The following is a 19,529-nucleotide window of genomic DNA, read 5'->3' on the forward strand; positions in this document are numbered from 1 at the left end:
AGGTCAAATTTGAACTCAGATCCTCTTGACTTCAGGGCTGGTGCTCTGTCCATTGTCCCACCTAGCCGGCCCTGTATATATCTTAAATGCTTTTTATTGAGGTGCAAGGATCCTTTGTAATTATATGCACTTGGGTAGTTATTATTTTATGTATTTATGATACTGATTATGATAGCATAAAAAGTTTAGCAGTGTGAATTTTCCTGTCCTCCTAGTGACATTAAAAAAGCGCGTTTACTTCTAAAATCTGTGAGAGAGACAAATCCTCATCATCCTCCAGCATGGATTGCTTCAGCTCGTTTGGAAGAAGTCACTGGAAAATTACAAGTAGCAAGAAATCTTATTATGAAAGGGACAGAAATGTGTCCCAAGGTAAGACATTTGGAAGCACCTTACTTCCTGTTTGATAATTATAAATTTATTGAAAATAGTGACTTGTTTTTAATGGAATTTGTAATCCTAAAAATGCATGTAATGTTCCAGGAGAGACAGATACTAAGATTAGGATAATGACTTTTAGATATTAAAATCCATCTCAAATAGGAACTCATGACTTGAAGATTGAATCATCATTGTGGCTTTTATTTCCTTTTCATCTTAATAGGTAGTAAAAGATTTACTAGGACCTGGTTAACTGAAAAATAATTTAGTACTGGTAACTAGGAAAAAATTCACCCCACTGACCTAGTCTTCTCCTGTTGTCTTACATAAAAATAATTATTTGCCATAGTCCAACATCTTAAGAAAATGTTGCTTGCACATTTTCTGGAAGGGATTAAGAAGGAATCTTTTTATTCAGTGGATTCAGTGAAGGTCATATTGTGTCTCCAGGTTCAGAGCATTATATAGACCAATGATTTAAAAAAATTTCTGTTTATATTCTTCATCCATTGGTGTCTGTTTATAAAATCTACAAATAATATATGTATGCTAATATAGTTGTAATTATATGCATTATTATAAAATTTAAGAAGGATGCGCTACAGATCATAGGTAAGCATTTAAGTGATTATTATATGCCAGGCATTGTAATAAGTGTTATGGATACAATTATAAGCAAGTAAGACAATTCCTGCCCCCTAAAGAGGTTACATTTTAATGGGAAAAGAAAACAAAAAAATGGTGCTAGAAAGCTGGTTGGAATGTAGTGATGGAGTGGGGAAAGTTAGTGAGGAATAAGGAGTGAGGAGGTTATTCTCACACAATCATAGTGAGGAGATAGCCAGGAAATGTCCTGGAGGCCTGGGCCCTTATGAACTACAATGAAACTATTTGATTTTAGAGACTGTGAAACATCACAAGAATTTATTTAGTAAGTAGGGGAATGACATCAACAAATTCTTTAGGAAAATCACTTTGGTAGTGTGTGTGTGTTTGAAATATGGTTTGAAGTAGGTAGAGACTTGAGGCAGAGAGACTAAGTAGAATATTGTCACAGGAATCTACATAAGATGAGGGCCTGAACTATGGTGATATATTTGTGAGTGGAGAAAAAGGGATGTGGGAAAGATGTGGATGTAGAATTAAGATTTGGCATCCAGTTGATTGGATACATAGATGTGTAATGAATGCAGTCACTTCTGACAATAAGGTTATGGATGATTGGAAGAATGGTACTGCTCTTAGTGGAGAAGTTTGTTAGAGGAATAAATTTGAAGGTAAAAGTAATGTAATGAGACCTATGAATCAGATTACAAATCTACCTATGCTTGCTCAACAGTGTGTCTTATACTTTTTATTCCAAAATAAAAAGGTAGAAGACCAAGCTTTTATCAGACATTATTCCCAAGTATAGAGTTCACTTTCTAGGGGCACCTGCTATAGCCACAGGGTGATCTGAAAAACTGGAATAGGGCTGGAATTTTCCCAGTGGCACTTGTGCAGCAAATTGGCTTGTAGTTAGTTTAGGTATGAACTGGTTTTAAGGTTCAACATCACACTCAGAAGTGGGTTGCAAATTTGTGGTGAATTAGGAAGGTATGTGTGTTGGAGAATAATATAGATATGATTGTGTTGGAGACAAATCCCACAATTGGCTGTTGCAGCAAGGACATTTCTGTACTTTAAAGAATAAATTTTGGACTTTTTAAAAGTAAGGAACATCTTTTTTCAGTCTGTGATTGGTTGCTTACATACTCTTGGGGTCACGCCATAGCCTCTTAGGGAAACTTGGCCCCTATTTTATAGACCATTGATAAAAAGTACTTTCATTACTGTAACACAAAAAGTTAATATGATGGTTAGCCATATTCCAGAAATACTAGGAAAGATCTTTTATGTTTAAACACTATGAAATTTGTGCAGTTCAGTCTTAAGAGAAGATGAACCTCAGAATCTTCCTATTTTAACAATCATTATTTCTGAGGAGCCACTTTGGACTTTCTTATTATTTTCAGGTACCACTGATAATATTTACTCCTATTATTTTTGCTCCACAGAGTGAAGATGTATGGCTGGAAGCAGCTCGTCTACAGCCTGGTGATACAGCTAAGGCTGTGGTTGCCCAAGCAGTTCGTCACCTCCCACAGTCTGTCCGGATTTATATCAGAGCAGCAGAGCTAGAAACAGATATCCGAGCAAAGAAGCGTGTTCTTAGGAAAGGTAAGACATTCTTTTAACAGTCTCTTATTCAAGGAAAATTTCTGTCCTTTAAAGAGTAAACTTTGGAATTTTTAAAGGTAATTATATTATTTGAATCTTGACATTTTTCCTCTTTCTGATTATTTTAGTATTTACTCTTAATAAATAACTCATCACTGCTAGATTTTCCTAGTAAGAAACTATTTGGCTTTATTAATCTTGTGAAATAAAAAAAGAAACAAAATACCCTTTAGTCCTGCACTACTACCCCTTTCTCCTGTTGCAGTAACAAGTGTCAGAATGGATAAAAAGGAAGTGGAATGTGCTAAGAAATACAGTTTTTAGATCATCCATGAACATTAATCAAAATATTACTATCTTGAATATGAGATTTTTGGCCACTGGCTAATGAGTGAACACAAACCAGTTGGAGTAATTGAATCATATCAATCTTGACATGATGCCAGAAGACACAAGGAAGTTGCAGCTAAATAAAAAGGGGATAGACAGGATCTTCTTTAGTGAAACAAAGGAATTGACAGAATTTACCTTATTGTGTATCCAAAGACAAATGTTATGAGACATTTGATCATCTATTTAATAACAATTACAATAAGTATTTTCAAAGATACCATCAGGAAAATAATTTTCAACTTATGTCCAATAACTGCTTTAAAGTAGTATGAAGTAGAGAAATTCTTTGAAGAACTTGATAGCCAAAGACATAGAAAAAATATCAGAGATTATTAGTGTCTTAAACAATAACTACTGATCTCATTCCCATTTTTTCTGCTGCATAAAAATTTTACTAAAATTATTTGTGCCTATACATTGAGAGCATTCTTGAAGAAAATATTAGAAGGGAACAGGCTGATTTATATACTGAAATGTTCCATACTAGGTAACACCTTACTATCATAAGATTGACCAAAGATGTGGAGAATGCAAGAAACCGTTATGCTCATTGTTTGATTGTAAATAAAGCATTTGATTCAGGAGAGCAAATTGCATCTTAAGGTTTTTTCTGCAACAAGGTGTATATTACATGCTTATATGTAAGAGGGCCTGCCAACCCCCTGCCAATCTTGGATATTGCACAGGGCATGGCTTAAGTAATCTGAGGGTAGCCTTGTAAGGGTGAACAAGATGGTGCTGGGAGGAAGGGGGTCCCACCGTAAGGAGCAACGTGGCAGTTCCCAGAAGAGGTGTGCCGCACCTTAGAGGGGAGAACCTTGAATGTCCTAATTAGGAAAGGAATGCACATAACATATCTACATGTAGCTTCCTGTAAAGAATCATGTATCTATTATAGGCCAGGATGTGATTACGTATGAAGTAATAACTATTAAAAAAGCACCAAGATGATAAAAGGCCCTTCAGTCTTTGTAATAAACGGAGTCTCACACCACCCTGGCTCTCACCCCTCATTGCTCACAGTCTCTGCCGTTTCAGGTAGACAGGCAATGCTGGTCATATAAGGCCTGTTCCACTCAGGAATTAGGGCCAAGACCCCTAACACTTATATCAGAGAGATAAAAGATTACTCCACAGAGGTTAGAAAAGATGGGGATTGAGAAGTCTTAGTAGAAAGGGAAATTGAAAGATCATTGTAACTTTGGAGAAAACATTTTCAGTTTAATGATGAGGTCAGAAAATAGATTGTAGATTGTTCAAAAGAGAGTAAAAGGAGAGGAAATAGAGGCATTAAGTGTTGTTAGAATAAGGCTTTTTCAAGAAATTTAGCAATAGGAGAGGAAAGATACAAGACCATAGCTATTGGGAATTGTAGAAGCTAATCGGGATTTTTGAAACATGGATAAACATTGGCATGTTTATAGACTAATAGTTTCAAACTCAAATAGAAATGAATCCCTCTGGGAATTGCATAGTGATTTAAAAAACCATAAATTATACATTCTATTATACTTTTTTATTTGTTTTGTTAAATATTTCTCTATTCTTAGTATGATTAGGTTTACTCTCTCACTCCATATAGCTGAGGGCATTGAGTTAGACATTTCTTATAGACCACAGGGTTGGAACTATGCAAGTTTCCTCAGGCTTACTGAAACACGACAGAGTTTCATCAAAGAATGATCTTGAACCTCCTAAACATTTGTCTTTCTCTCCTCATCCATTGATCTTCTTGGTCATCCTTAATGATTCATTGTTTCCTTATTCTTCCTGTCCCACGGATGCTGAACCTCTCACTGCCAAAGAACAAATCTCCCTCTTTAGCCATAGCTGTCTGCTTCATCATTCCCATCTAACTCAGCTCTGTCCCCAAGATGATCCACTCTAGTTTAGCCTATTCCATTTACAATGTCCTTGAGACTACTCTTTCTGTAATTAAGCAAGCTTCCTTTCATTTTAAACCTTTTTCTTTCTCCTTCCATCTTCAGGTACTCAGACTTTGCTTGTTGTAGACAACACTATTACTGTTTATTCTTTTTGTTGCTGACTCCTTTTTTCTATAACCCCAATTCTGCTTCTGATGAGTGAGTCAGAATACTTCTTGCTATCCATCAGTACTTCAGATACTCCCTTTACCAGTTACATCAAGCTTTTTGCCTTTGAGGTTTACATAGTTTACATTGTTGTTGGTCGTTTTCTACATAGTCTCTTTTCCCTTCTTCCTCATAGAGTTCAGTGCATGACTCACAGTCTTTCTACCTCATTCTACTGCCCTTATGCCAGGGATTTTCAGCATAAATGTTAATGTTCCCTTAAATATCCTAATTCCCCTGTTTCTCATTTCTACTCAAAGATCTATTCCTTTATTTCATCTCAGCTAGACAGAGATGATCATCTTTTATTACTCAATTTTCTCCTTTCCTTTACAACCCAACCTGTTATTTGCCCTCTCATAACCTTCAGTCTCTTCATCTCTCCCTACACTATTCCATTTCCACCTCAGCGAAACAGTTCAATTTTATCCTATACTTTGTTCTCTTATACCTTGTCCTCTTATCCTTCATTATATACTTTGCCAAATCTCAGCTCTGGATTATTTCTACCATTCTCCTCATTTCCTTCTCCTCATGTTACTATTGAATGAAGCTAGAGAGTCATGTAACTAGTAAGTCCATTATAAATTATTCTATTTCATCTCAACTGGGCCCTCACTACAGCACCATAGTCCTATTCCTTCCTAATTATTTTAAACCTTTTCTCCTCCCCAGCCTTGGGCTAAGAATCTTGCCTTAAATGTCACTGAAAAAAATTGAGATTTTTTTTTTTTTTTTTCTGAGGCAATTGGGGTTAAGTGACTTGCCCAGAGTCACACAGCTAGGAAGTGTTAAGTGTCTGAGGCCAGATTTGAACTTAGGTTCTCCTGACTTCAGGACTAGTGCTCTGTCCACTGCACTACCTAGCTGCCCCTAAATTGAGAATATTTACTGGGAACTCTCTTCTTTTTTTTCCTCCATATGCACCTGCCCATTGTTTCCTTCTTCATTCTGGTCTTTGATAAAGAGTCATCCTTATGCTTAAGGTCAATTACTCATCATGTACCCTTGATTTTATCTTCTCTCATTAATTAAAAAAAAAAAAACACAACCAATTCCTCACTATTGCCCTAGCAAAGAGACTAAAAATTGATCAGGAACCATGTTGGCCAATATCCAGTTAAGCATGGAGAAGAAGGTTAACATCAATTTAGAGTAAAAACCCTTTTAAAAAACATTGCAAGGATCACAAAACACTACAAGCTCTCATTTCACAAAATTGCCCCAAACAATTGAGTTTTAACACAAAGCCTGGCACATTAGAGGCCCTTCACAAATATTTATTATTTGAAAATGAACTTGTAGTGAGTTTGATCAAAAGAAGCTCCTCCAAACATGTGTTTTATTATTATTATTATTGTTGTTGTTGTTTTTTTTGCTGAGGCAATTGGTGTTAAGTGACTTGCCCGGGGTCATACAGCTAGGAAGACATATGTGTCTGTGGCCACATTTGAACCTCAGGTTTTCCTGACTTCAGGGCTAGTACTCTACCCACTGTACCACCTAGCTGCCCCAACATTTGTATTTTATACAAGAATTATATCAGCATTTACATAGAGCTTTAAGGTATGTAAAACACTTTACTTAAATTATTTCATTCAATATTCACAATAAACCTTTCAGGTAGCAGAAAGACGTAATCCAAAGTCCAGTTCTACTGGTGTTTTTTAGTGATTTCTTTAAATTACAATGTTAGTGCTACCACCATTGGGCCTAGTCCTTCAGTACATAATGGATTATGTGAGAAAAGGAAAATGAATGGCTTTTGTAAAGATGAAATTTGGAAGAGTAGCTGAATTTGGCCAGATACATTCAGAAGACATCCAAGTTGGTGTCAACACATTCTGAAATCCAGAAACATAACAGATTAATTTTTAAGACATTTTAAACAGGAAGATCAATTTTTTCTAGTTTTCTGACACCTTTGTCTAAAACTAGCCTCTTGACTGTTCCACAAACAAGAATTTTCTCTGTCTCCCAGGGCTGGAATGCTCTCCTTTCTCTACTCTGGGCTCTTTTCCATTCATTTTTTCAGTGAATTTAGTAAAGGGCATGTCTAGGTGATTACCTTTGCTGAAGTCTGGTTTCATTACTATAATCTCACTTACTCATTGGAGAATTTTGAGTCAGCATTTCTTTACAGTGAGGCCACAAAAAAAGTCTGTCTTTGAGACTTGTTTGTATAATTAATTTTCAAGATAATCAGAAAGCATATTTTGAATTTGTTAGTTTGGGATGCTGTAGACTGTAACAAAAGCAAGGTAGATATTTCTTCTGTCATCTCTCTTAATTTTCAATTTCTTCCAATCTACTGATTCTCTTCTCTCTTCTTTGGGGCCAAGAAGACTCATCATATTTTCACACTATTTTTTTTTTTTTTATTGTTTTGTTGATCTTTTCATTTTCCATTATTTTCGTGCTTGGGTTTTGGTTCTGCTTACTATTATGTCAGTTCATATAAATCTTCCTATGCTTCTCTGATTCCTTGATGTTGTTTCCTATTATGTAGTAATATTTTGTACAATGGATCACATATTTAGAATTTGAAGGGAACTTAAATGTTTATTCAGTCCAGCCTTCTCATATTACAGATAAACTGAGGTACAAAAAGATTATGTACAAACAAGAATAGCTAAATGAGGGGAAAATCCTTTTTTTCCACACTACAAAATGTCTTTAATTGCTCAGTTCATTGAATTACTTCATCAGTATAAAAATAAGCTTGTCACAGAAATGAATAGCAGGACTAATGTAGGCTAGACAACATTTGGAATATCGTCTAACACATTTAGTTGATTCAAGCTATCCTCTGTGAGAGAGAAAAAAAAATCTGTTTAATAGCAGTTGTGTTACAGCCACACTACAACTTTTACAATGAAATGGGGCAGTTATAGGATTCCTAAAAGTATCTGTCATATCCAACAATTTTGAAGGATCAATTATAGTGTGTGGGCATACTATCTAGGTGTTTTGGGATGCATAGTGATCGTGAAAAGTCACCAACCAAGGAGAAAGAATGCTTTAGGGAATGATTAAACTAAATGTTGAAGGAATAGTCACATAAAATTAAAAGATCTAAAATTAGTTTTTGAGGGGCATATATTATTTTAAATAGTACTTAAGGGAAGGCAAGAGTATCTTCAAAAGATAAAGTAGAAGGACACGGATTCTCTAAAGGGGTAACTTATAGAAAAATTATCAATAAAAAAAACTTAGTTGTACAAAGAGATTATGCGATTTGCATAAGGTCACACAGTAAATGTCTGAGATGGAATTTGAACTCAGATGTTCCTGACAAGTCCAATATCCTCTCTATTACTCTATTAATGTATCACATTTTGTTTAGTTGTGCTCTAATAAAAAGAAAGCCTTTCTTTTTATTATCAATACATTTACATAGAACACTGCTTTCTGAAGAATTAAAGTTGAGTGTCCTCCAAAGGACAGTAGAGAGGTATGTGTTGGGTGTGATAAAGTTGCAGTATATTACAAATCGACATTTATGATGGAGAAATAGTTTAAAGAATATCATCAAAGAAATATATGAGTGAAAAAGAAGGGTATTTGGTCATGGAAAATCTGTATCCTTCATTAGAATCTTCATTATGTCAAGAGAATTTGAGGAAAGTCTCCCTTGATAAACTCTATTGGAGTACTAAAGGTATCATTAAAGTTTTCATTCATTTCTTATTTTTCACCACCTGGCTATCAGTTTCATATACTGATATTTATTTATTTCATACCGCAGTGCAATAAAATGCTGACATCCAGGGGAGTTCAGCTGTGGCTATTTAAAAATCACCTCATTGTGGTTTGTGATAATTTTATGAACTCTTCTGGTTGCCAGAAGAAATTTGTATCTTGTGGGATCTCTGCTTTCCTAAGTTTTACTGGCATTGTGCTTGTTTTTGTGTGTCTTCCTTTGGTGAAGCCTGATTTTATTACTGTAATCTTACTTATTCATTGGAGGATTCTGAGCCAGCATCACTTTAAAGTGAGGCCACAAGCAGAAGACTAGCATCTGTCTTGGGTTATAGAAATGGACTGCTTATCTTTGCAACCAGGAAAACATTTTTCTGATGAATAACACATCATGCTATTAGCAATTAGCTTTATTCATTTAGAAAAGCTCTACTGATTCTCCTGCTGCATTGACTGTGATGAAGGGCAATTAATGTATGTGTATATACTTCACTATTCACAGGAGAACTAAAGCAGCAAATTTCCTGAATACATTTTTGATTGGTTTTACATATGTAGGGTGGCAGAATCTCTTTGGGGTATTGTTAGCTTAATTATAGTTCAAGGTCATCAGAAGACATGTCTTGAATAGTTGTTTGTAGCTTGGGATACTCTGAACTGTGCAGCAGGAGCTAGTCTGTTGACAGCATATTTTCTCTAAGGAGGGAAGAATGTTTGGACAACATTAAGTTGAAAACCCCTTGGAGAAATTGAAAGAATATCGAGTTACCAAAATGACACTTAGAGTTCAACTGCTTGGATCTTAATGTTAGCATTGGCTTAACACATTGCTTTTTAATGATTCTGAAACCAGAATTCTAATGACTTTTTTGGGTGACTGAATGATAAATTGCTTTTGAGAAAGCTAGGTTATCCTTTAAGCTGTCAGTGAATGCTTAAAATAAAGCTGCATTTGGGGGACCTAATTTAGACAGTTGAAGTTGTGGCTATTATTTGTAAGAATCTGTAGATGCAAGCAAATGTTATGTTGTACCTGTCAAGATTAACATCTATTATGTAAGTGACATGACTTTATGATTCTGATTTAGTTAAAACAGTATCCATATGCATGGTACCTCTTCTAAGTTCTTTGAAACAGTGACAAAAATGAAAAAATTCACCTTTAAGGAGCTTACATTTTCCTGGGTTTCCCTTTTCTGGATTTATACTCTCTTATATTTTTAAATGTTTCATTGATGCTCTTATTCCATTTTGATATCACTATTGCTATCCATTTATTGCCCCAACCCTAAATAGACACTCTTACCTCTAACAAATAAGAGTAAATCAAGCAAAACATATCAACATGTTGATGTATGAAAAAGTGTTTGCTTTTGTCAACTCTTAAGCAATAAACTTTTTAGGAGGGAAAGAGCACTAAGAATGGGTAGGATCAGGAAAGACTGTGTCTAAGTTGGCATTTGAGCCTTAGTTAGAAAGAAGATAGATTTTACTAAGTGAAAGTGAGGAGAGAGTACATTCTAGACTTTAAGGACCATTTCTGCAATGACACAGGGGTGGAAGTGAAATGCTGTGTACAGCTGGGAGGTCACCTTGAAATGGAAAGTTAGCAAAGGGGAATATTACAAAATAGAATTGGAAAGATAGGTGAGAGTCAGATCATAGGGGATTTAAATGCCAACCATAGGATTTTGTGTTTTATTGTAGAGGCAATAGGATCTGTTGGCAAATTTTTGAGGGAAGTGATATATGAGCTATATTTTAGAATATTCACTTTAATCCCTTTAGAAAGGGGAAAGATACATCTTCTGTAGTGATCAGGGAATTGTTTGATTTATGCCAAATAGTCTCTAGCTTTGTTATTTAAAATATGTATTAAAGTTAATATAGACTCAGTATAGCTCTAAGCAGAATTTAAAACTGATGAGAATGCCTTTGAGGTGTTCAACAAATTTAAATAGAACAAATTTAAAGAAACAAATTTGTTTCTTTGTGCTCCAACGTAATTTCACTTGAAACTACTTGGATAAGAATAGGTTAATGCACAGCTTATGTACATCCAAGCAGCATTGTCAGTATAGAATTTCTGATTTTTTTTTCTAATGTATTATTTAGTTTCACTTTAAAAAAAATTCCCTACCAAAACAAATCCCCAAAAGAAGGAGGCCTCTTCCCATCTTTGGGGGATTGCTGGTTTCTGATATTTTTAATGTATAATGATTATGGTCCTAGAGGCGGTACTACTTTATTATGTTGGCTGCAGCATTATAGTGCACATAAATCTCCTCTCTGTACTCTGTTTTCCATGACTCAATTTCTCAGTTTATCTTTCTCAGCTCTTGAACATGTGCCAAACTCTGTTCGCTTATGGAAGGCAGCTGTAGAATTGGAAGAGCCAGAAGATGCTAGAATAATGCTAAGTCGAGCTGTGGAATGCTGCCCCACTAGTGTGGAGGTAAGCCATTGAAGTTATTTCCAGGTAACTATTTCAGGTTGGATTATATTAGACATAGGTTGAAAGTTTGGAATTTTGGAAAATAGTTCCTTACTGAACCTTTATTAGGTCTATTTTGTTTATTGCAACTGGATAGTATGTCAATGTGGAGTTTTTTGCTTATTTGATAAGCAAGAATGGTCACTTTATATTACCCTTAAATTATACTTCTGTTTATATTATCTCTGTCCTAAAAGCCAATCAAGTGTCTAGATTTTTACAGCTTTTTTCTTTTCCTTTTGTTTAATGCAGTGATTCTTGATCTTGTGCTTATATCTGAGCTTGATCATTTTGAGCTGCACTAGGTATTAGATAATGGAATATCTGTGCTAAATTTAGCATTAATATAGTTAGACCAGGAGAACAGGGTTAATGTGGCCAGGAAATAAAAAGAGGAGGAATCAGCCAAAATCAGAAATAGAGAAAAGCTCTTGTGCCAGTCTGTACTATATTTTCATCCTTGGTGATGAGATATAGAGATCCTGGTTTTTTAAAAATTTAATTTGAAAGAAATGGTTTTAATGAATAATGTCACAGAATCATTGACTTGTTAGTAGTCAACTTAAGAGATGGTTTCATTGAATGAGAAATTGTTATAAGAAAAATCAACCAATTCATTTTTAAAATAAAATTCAGTTTTCATATACAACTAGTTTTGTTTAAAGAGACATTTGCGTAAGTGGTAGTAGCATTTCCTACTTGCCTTTTTCATAGCACACATTCAGGTTTGTTCATACTGCTGCCTTGAGAGCACTGTTTTCTTTGGCCTGCTAATCTATCTCATTATTTATGATGTCTTTCTTCCATACAGCTTTGGCTTGCTTTGGCAAGACTGGAGACCTATGAGAATGCCCGAAAAGTCTTAAACAAAGCACGTGAGAACATTCCCACAGATAGGCATATCTGGATTACTGCAGCAAAACTAGAGGAAGCCAATGGAAATACTCAAATGGTGGAGAAAATCATTGACAGAGCCATCACGTCACTTAGAGCAAATGGTGTAGAAATCAACAGAGAGCAATGGATCCAGGTAGTGATCCGTATCTATTTTTGTTTTAAATGACTATAATACAGAATCATTTTAAAAATGATAATACATATTAGACGCATCAATGTTGAGGAAAAACAACCAGCACATTTAGGTGAGAGGAATCTTACATAAGTCATTGACATTTGTGTACTTTTAACAAAACTAAATAGATAGATATAGATAGATATAGATATTTGCCACATGCCTGTAATACCAAGCTTTTTATTCTTTCACAGTAACCTTTTTGTTGAAGTTTTTTGTTTGTTTCTCCACATAGATATTTTATTTAATTTTTTTAACATGTATTTTATGAATCATATTAGGAGAGAAAAATCACAGCAAAAGGGGAAAACTATGATGGAAGGGAAAACAAGTGAACAAAGCATATGTTGATTTGCATTCAATCTCTATACTTCTCTTTCTGAGTGGAAATGACATTTTCCATCCAAAGTTTATTAATGTTGCTTTAAATCACTGAACCTCTGAGAAGAACCAAGTTTTTCATATTTGATCACTGCACAATCTTGCTTTTACTGTGTGCAATGTATTCCTGGTTCTGTTTGTTTCTCTCAGCATCAGTTCATGTAAATCTTTCCAGGTTCAAGTTTTTTGAGACAAGATTTCTGAATAATTTACATTGTATGAGACTATTACAATTTGCCAGTGGATATGAAAAATGGTTTTGTGATTGAGATGGATGATTCTAAAAAAAGTGTGCCATATTACAAATTCTATATTGAAAAAAAAATTTCTGCCATCCTTAGGAGACTCTTTTGATTTGGAGAGAACACCTTGCTCAAAGTTAGTCTCTGCAGTCTTTACACTTAACATTATATCTCTGTATTTAGGATGCTGAGGAGTGTGATAAAGCTGGGAGTGTGGCCACCTGCCAAGCTGTTATGCGTGCAGTCATTGGAATTGGGATTGAGGAAGAAGATAGAAAACATACCTGGATGGAGGATGCAGATAGTGTGAGTCTGGTGTATATTAATTCTATATGTGTATTGGGGATAGGAGGGAAATGGCAATTCATTTCAGGAAATTTTATTTATTAAAATACTCTCTAGTATTAGTTAAAATACTGAGCTAATTATTAAAATACAAAAGAAAAAAGAAAAACTCATCCAGTCCTCTGACTAGTCCAGCCATGTTACATTATAATGGGGGAAAAACAATAGGAATTCATATAACTAAGTGCAATTATATACAAAGCAGATAAGGAGTTTGGAGAGCAGAATGGCTGTTAAAAATTGGAAATGATCAGAAAAGGCCTTGGCTTGGAGGTAACTCTTGAACAGAGCCTTGTAGGAAGCTAGATAGAGTAGTTAAACAATATCTAACAACTAACAATATTTAATAAATGGACTATCTATAGAGAATAAGAAGGCATGCTATTTTCAATCAACTTTGTAATTGAATCATAAGTAGCTCAGTACCAAATAGTAACTTTTTACTCATTGAAATAGGGAACAAGTAATCATAAATTTACATTTTCTTTCCTAACTAGTCAGAACCATAATTTTTTTTTCTCTGAAGTTAGTGCCAGTCTTCTCTGTTTATCTATTTTCTTTCTTATTTTTACTTATTTGATAGTAGTCTATTTAAATGTGACTAACGTATAATGGGATGTATCTGCTATTTTAAATTGTTCCTCTAAACCAGGACTTCATGAACTTTTTTACCTGAAGTCCTTTTTACCTGAGAAATTTTTATGTGATCCTGGGTATACAGATATATAAAATAAACATACAAACTTTTTTTGATAATAAGTCAGAATTTTGTGACCCCCCACATTGGGTTGCAACATGTGTGTTGCAACCCACAGTTTAAGAAACTCTGCTCTAAATAGCTTCCTCTTTCACATGTAATTCATGAGTGTACCTGTTTTCTAAATTTTCTACCTGTGCTAAAGAGTATGACATTCTTTGTACTGCTTTTTATAGTACCAAGGACTTACTCTTTTCACCACTGGGGACAAAACCATACAAAAACAAGCAATAATTGAGAAACTTAACTTTTCACTATTATTTCCTCTTTATGGAAATGATTATATAGACTTTCTCTGCATTTTCAGTTTATTAGTTTGTTGATTTATCAGACATTTATTAACTATCTAATATGTACAAGGCCCCAGACAGGACTTTGATGATACTAACACAAAAGATGTTCTCTTCACTCAAGAAATTTACAATAAAGTGGGGAGAAAAAGGGACATCCAACTATATACAGATTATAGTATGGCTTAGTGTATGGGAGATGTCAAATAGAGAGGCATGAATGATTCAAAGAGAGAAGAATCATTATAGTTGAAACTATCAGGAAAGATTTTATGTCAAAATATGCCACTTGATGGGTCTTGAAGAAAGAGAAGGATTTCAATAGACATATTTGAATGGGGGGTTGAGATGGATAATCACTTCCAAATATAGGAGATAAATTTGTGTGAAGGTGGAAGCAGAAAGTTCAAGGTTTAGGAACAATGGATTGTTTAGTTTGTCTAGAATATTGTGTTATTTTCATCCTGATATCTCTGCCTAACCTGGGTATTTAGAGGTTTTGTGGTAGGTGTGACTTTGCTGTTTTCTGGGCTGGTCAGAGGTACATAGTCTGGTTATTTTACTCAAGGAACCAATGTGCAAGAAAAATCCCCCTTTTTTTTCCTAATTAATGCCATACTTACTTGATGATTGGTGATAATTCATATTCTCCAGGAAGGAGGTTGGAAACTTAGAAAGTGGCTTTTAGATTGGTTTCTATGGATGTCAAATTTAGGCATTCCTGTATCATTTTGTCTGAATTATACTTCACAAGTAATATTTCTTGTGTCTTTCTTGTGCATGACTCTTGGTGTATAACTGTTAGCTTTTTGTGACAAGGGTAATTTATGCTCTTTAGAACCAGGCATTTAGCTTCAATCTATAGTGGTTATTTCTACGACCATTCTTTTCTATCAACTGCTTCTGCCTTTGCTTTACATCTTCTAAACTTTTTTTTTTTTTTGGTTTTCATTAAAACCTCTTAAGCTCCCATCCCCCTCAGTATTTTTCTAATCTTCTCTGGGAATTGCTGTGATCTCACTTCCCTCCCTCTTTGACCACAGCCCGGTGGTTGGTCATTTCATCTCTATCTCATCTTGGCTCTTCTTTGAATCTTCTGACCCCTTAACCTGATGCTGCCTTTTTTTTTTTTTGGTGTCAAAACTTAACCCTGGATTATGCCCAGCTTTCATTTTATATTCCTATTCATGAGCTGCTTATCATAGTTGAAGTTTCACAACTGCTGAATGGATTCATTAATGGTGTTTAATCTGAAATGGGCCCTCCTTTTTGCAAGACAGGCCTTTTATTTCTCCTTAATGAATTCCCTATCTCTGCAAAAGCTAAACCTTCTCTTCCCTCCTTAGGTAAGGAACCTCCCAAACCTCCTCCTTCCCACTCTGTTAAGAATATTGCCTCTTTGCTGAGAAAATCAAGACCTTTTGATATAGTGACCATTATTTTTTAAAAGTTTTTTATTTTCAAAACATAAATAGAGGGGCAGTTAGGTGGTGCAGTAGATAGAGCATTAGCCTTGAAGTCAGTAGGACCTGAGTTCAAATCTGGTGTCAGACACTTAACACTTCCTAGCTACGTGACTCTGAGCAAGTCACTTAACCCCAATTGCCTTGGCAAAAAACAAAACAAAATAAAAAACCAAAAACATATGCATAGATAATTTCCAACGTTCACATTTGCGAAACCTTGTATTCTAGATTTTTCCCTTTCTTCCCCCCATACCTCCCCTAAGCAAGTAATTCAATATATGTTAGATATGTGCAATTCTTCTATACATATTTCCATAATTACCATGCTGCACAAAAAAAAAAAAATCAACTGAAAAAAGAAAAAACAAAAAGCAAAACAAGCAACAACAAAAAAGTGAACAGACTGTGGGGCTGATTGTGGATCACAATATAGCATTACAATAGCGAGGTGATTCAGGCCAATTCCAAAGGTCTTATAATAGAACCATCGGGTTCTCTCTATTATAAGACCTTTGGAATTGGCCTGAATCACCTCGCTATTGTAATCTTATTGTTGCCATGTACAATTTTCTCTTGGTTCTATTCATATAGTGACCATTTGATAACTTTTTCTTCTATTCTCAGAGTCCCATAATATAGCATATCATTTTTCTATCCTCTTATTTTTCAGTGTCTGATAAAGAAGAGTCCCTTCTCCTAGCCAAAATTGCCTCCAGCTTTCTTCTGTCTTGTGTACTGAATCTTATTCCTTCCTGTCGTTTCCAGCACATTTCTCCTATATTTTTAACTTTTCCCTATTAGTTCAGTTCCTGCTGCCTCAGAAATACCTATGACCTCCCATCATTAAAAAATCCTTCACTAGAGCTTACTATTCCTTCATCTGTCATATATCATCTATATATTTCTCCTCTTTCCCAGCCAAACATCAATGAAAAAGCCATCTATACTTGCTGCTTCTACTTTGTGTCTCCTCTTACTTTTTTTTTTTTTTTTTTTAAACACTGTTCAGTATAGTTTCAGACCCCATCACTCATCTGAGATTGTTTTCTCCAAAGTTACTATTGGTCTCTTAAATGGTCGGATTGAATAATCATTAATTAATTTTTTAGTCCTGAGATCAGTAAATAGTGCAATGGAAAGAGCACTGGGATTGGAATCAGGAAAATCTAGGTTCCATTCTTGCTTTAGACACTTACTAGTTGTGTGACTAGACACATTACTAATCTCGAAGCTTCAATTTCCTAACTGTAAATGAGGAATTACTAGCACTCATTTTATAGGCTTGTTGTGAGAATTAAATGAGATAATTTTTGTAAAGCATATTGTAAAACTCAGAGTGCTAGATACATGGAGCTGTTACTGTTCTTCTCGATATATCCATTCCATTTTATACTGTTAGCCTTTTTCTCCTCCTGAATAGTCTCTATTCTCTGAGGTTTTTTGGACACTTTCCTGGTTCACTGTCTACTTTTTTGAGTGCTTTTTTCTCAATCTCTTTTGATGGTTCATATCATTCATATCATGATCCCTAGCTATATTTGTTCCCCAGGGTTCTATATTAGACCTTTTTTTTTTTTTTTCGTCCCTCTACACACTGTCTCTGGATAATTTTTCTTGTAAATGATTTTTCTATTTCTGTGCAGATAACATCAAGATTGCTATCTCCAGCCTCAGTCTTCTGAGTTTCAGTCCCATGTCATCAGTTGCCTTTGAACTTTTCAAACTGAATGTCCTGGAGTCCTCTTCAGCTCAGTATATACAAAACTCTTTCCCATCATCCCCCTAAATTCTCTCCTCTTCTAAATTTTCTTATTCTGTCAAAGACAACACCATTTAGCTAGTCTCCTTGGCTGTAATCTTGGCATTATTCTTAGCTCTTTACTTTTTCACACATATCCATTTACTTGCCAGGTCTTCTTTCCACTGACATGGCTACCACAGTTCAGACTCTCATCACTTTGTGTTTAGTTGCAACAGCCTCCTAATTTCTACCTCAAAACTCTCCCTACATGCTACTGTCTTTCCTATATGCTGCTCTTCAAGTAATTTCTTATAAACACAGATCTGATTTTGTGACTTTATTACTCATTCAACTCTAATGGATTGCTGTTATCTGATAAAATATAAACTCTTTTTGTTTAACTTTTAAATTCTTATACAACCTAAATTTAACTTTTCTATCTAGTTTTGTTGACTATTAGCCCCACCTCCACCCTTTATGGTCTAGCCAAACTAGCTATTTCTCTGATTCTCAGCCATAATAATCCCATTTCCCAAATTTGCATTTGCATTGACCATTTCACATATCTGGAATATGTGTACTTCCTCCTTACTGCCACTTCATAGTGTCTCTCACTTTAAGCATCATCTTCTACATAATCCCTTCCTCATTTTCCAACCTCTTGTTGCTGTCTTTTCCAAACTACCTCATATTTAACTACTTTAACTACTTTGTATTTTGTCACTTTTATGTTTGTCCTAAATAACAAGTATAATCCCTCCAAAAAATCTTAGTAAAGGTGTAGGGTTTACCAAGAAGAAAGGAATTGAGCATTTATTAAAGTTTATTATGATAGACTACAATAAGTAATTTTAAAATACTATCTTATTTTATCCTCACAGCAACCCTGGGAGGTAAATATGATTATCATCCCCATTTTATAGTTAAAGGAACTGAGGCAGATAAGTTAAGTGACTTGCCCGTGGTCATATAGGTAAATGTTTATAGCTTGAATTGAATACAAATTTTTTTTCCCACAATTATAACTTTTTATTGACAGAACCCATGCCTGGGTAATTTTTTACAACATTATCCCTTGTACTCACTTCTGTTCCAACTTTTCCCCTCTCTCTCTTCACCCCCTCCCCCAGATGGCAAGCAGACCTATACATGTTAAATATGTCACAGTATATCCTAGATACAGTATATGTGCGCAGAACCAAACAGTTCTCTTGTTGCACAGGAAGAATTGGTGAATACAAATTTTCTTGATCCAGATTCAAAAGTCTATCCATTGTGCTACTAGCTACTTTAATGGATTAATGTTAATAAAGCTTAAAATGCACTGAAACTTTTGGGACACCCCATATTATTTTAAAATTTGTATTTGTTGTCTCTCCCATTAGATTGACCTACTTTTGAGTTTTTGTTTTATTTTTTGTACTTGTCTCTTCAGTACCTTAGCACGTTTGACACATAGTAGGCACTTAATAAATATTTATCAATTGATTGCTTAACAATGTTTTTTGAATTGAAATTGGTCATTAAGTATCTACAATGTGTCAGTCTTAGAGTTAGGAGATCCAGTGTTATGTATGAGGAAAACTCTTTAGAAAGTCACTTTTTATTGAACCACAGTGAAGAGGAATACTATATAAAAAGGCAGGTTGGGACCAAGTTGTGAAAAGCTTTAGATACCTATAATGGAGGAATTTAAGTTTCATATCAAAGACAATAAGAAGTTACTGGAATTTATTGAGTAGGGGAGTAACATGGTCTGATTTATACTTTTAAGAGAATTGCTTTGACAATCTTTGTGGAAGGTGGATTGGAGTGGAAAGAAATTTTTGCCAGGGAGATGAATTAGGGAAAATTAGGGTGAGAGGGTCTAAAACGAGGGTAGTGGGTGTGTGAATGAGAAAAGGGGACAGATCCAAAAGATAGAAACAAGATTTGGCTGCTGATTGGATCTG

General features: G+C 34.9%; 1 protein-coding gene across 1 annotated transcript in view; it reads left to right on the forward strand.

Annotated features, from left to right (window-relative positions):
- The window catches only part of PRPF6 (pre-mRNA processing factor 6), a 70,398-nt gene that overhangs the window by 14,430 nt on the left and 36,439 nt on the right, over positions 1-19,529 (forward strand). Inside the window, exons 8-12 of the mRNA XM_003757553.4 lie at positions 216-372; positions 2,439-2,601; positions 11,126-11,244; positions 12,095-12,313; positions 13,162-13,284. Coding sequence (XP_003757601.1) covers positions 216-372; positions 2,439-2,601; positions 11,126-11,244; positions 12,095-12,313; positions 13,162-13,284 — 781 coding nt within the window. The remainder of the gene's footprint in view (positions 1-215; positions 373-2,438; positions 2,602-11,125; positions 11,245-12,094; positions 12,314-13,161; positions 13,285-19,529) is intronic.

Source organism: Sarcophilus harrisii, chromosome 2 (assembly GCF_902635505.1).
Source record: "Sarcophilus harrisii chromosome 2, mSarHar1.11, whole genome shotgun sequence".
Taxonomy (NCBI): domain Eukaryota; kingdom Metazoa; phylum Chordata; class Mammalia; order Dasyuromorphia; family Dasyuridae; genus Sarcophilus; species Sarcophilus harrisii.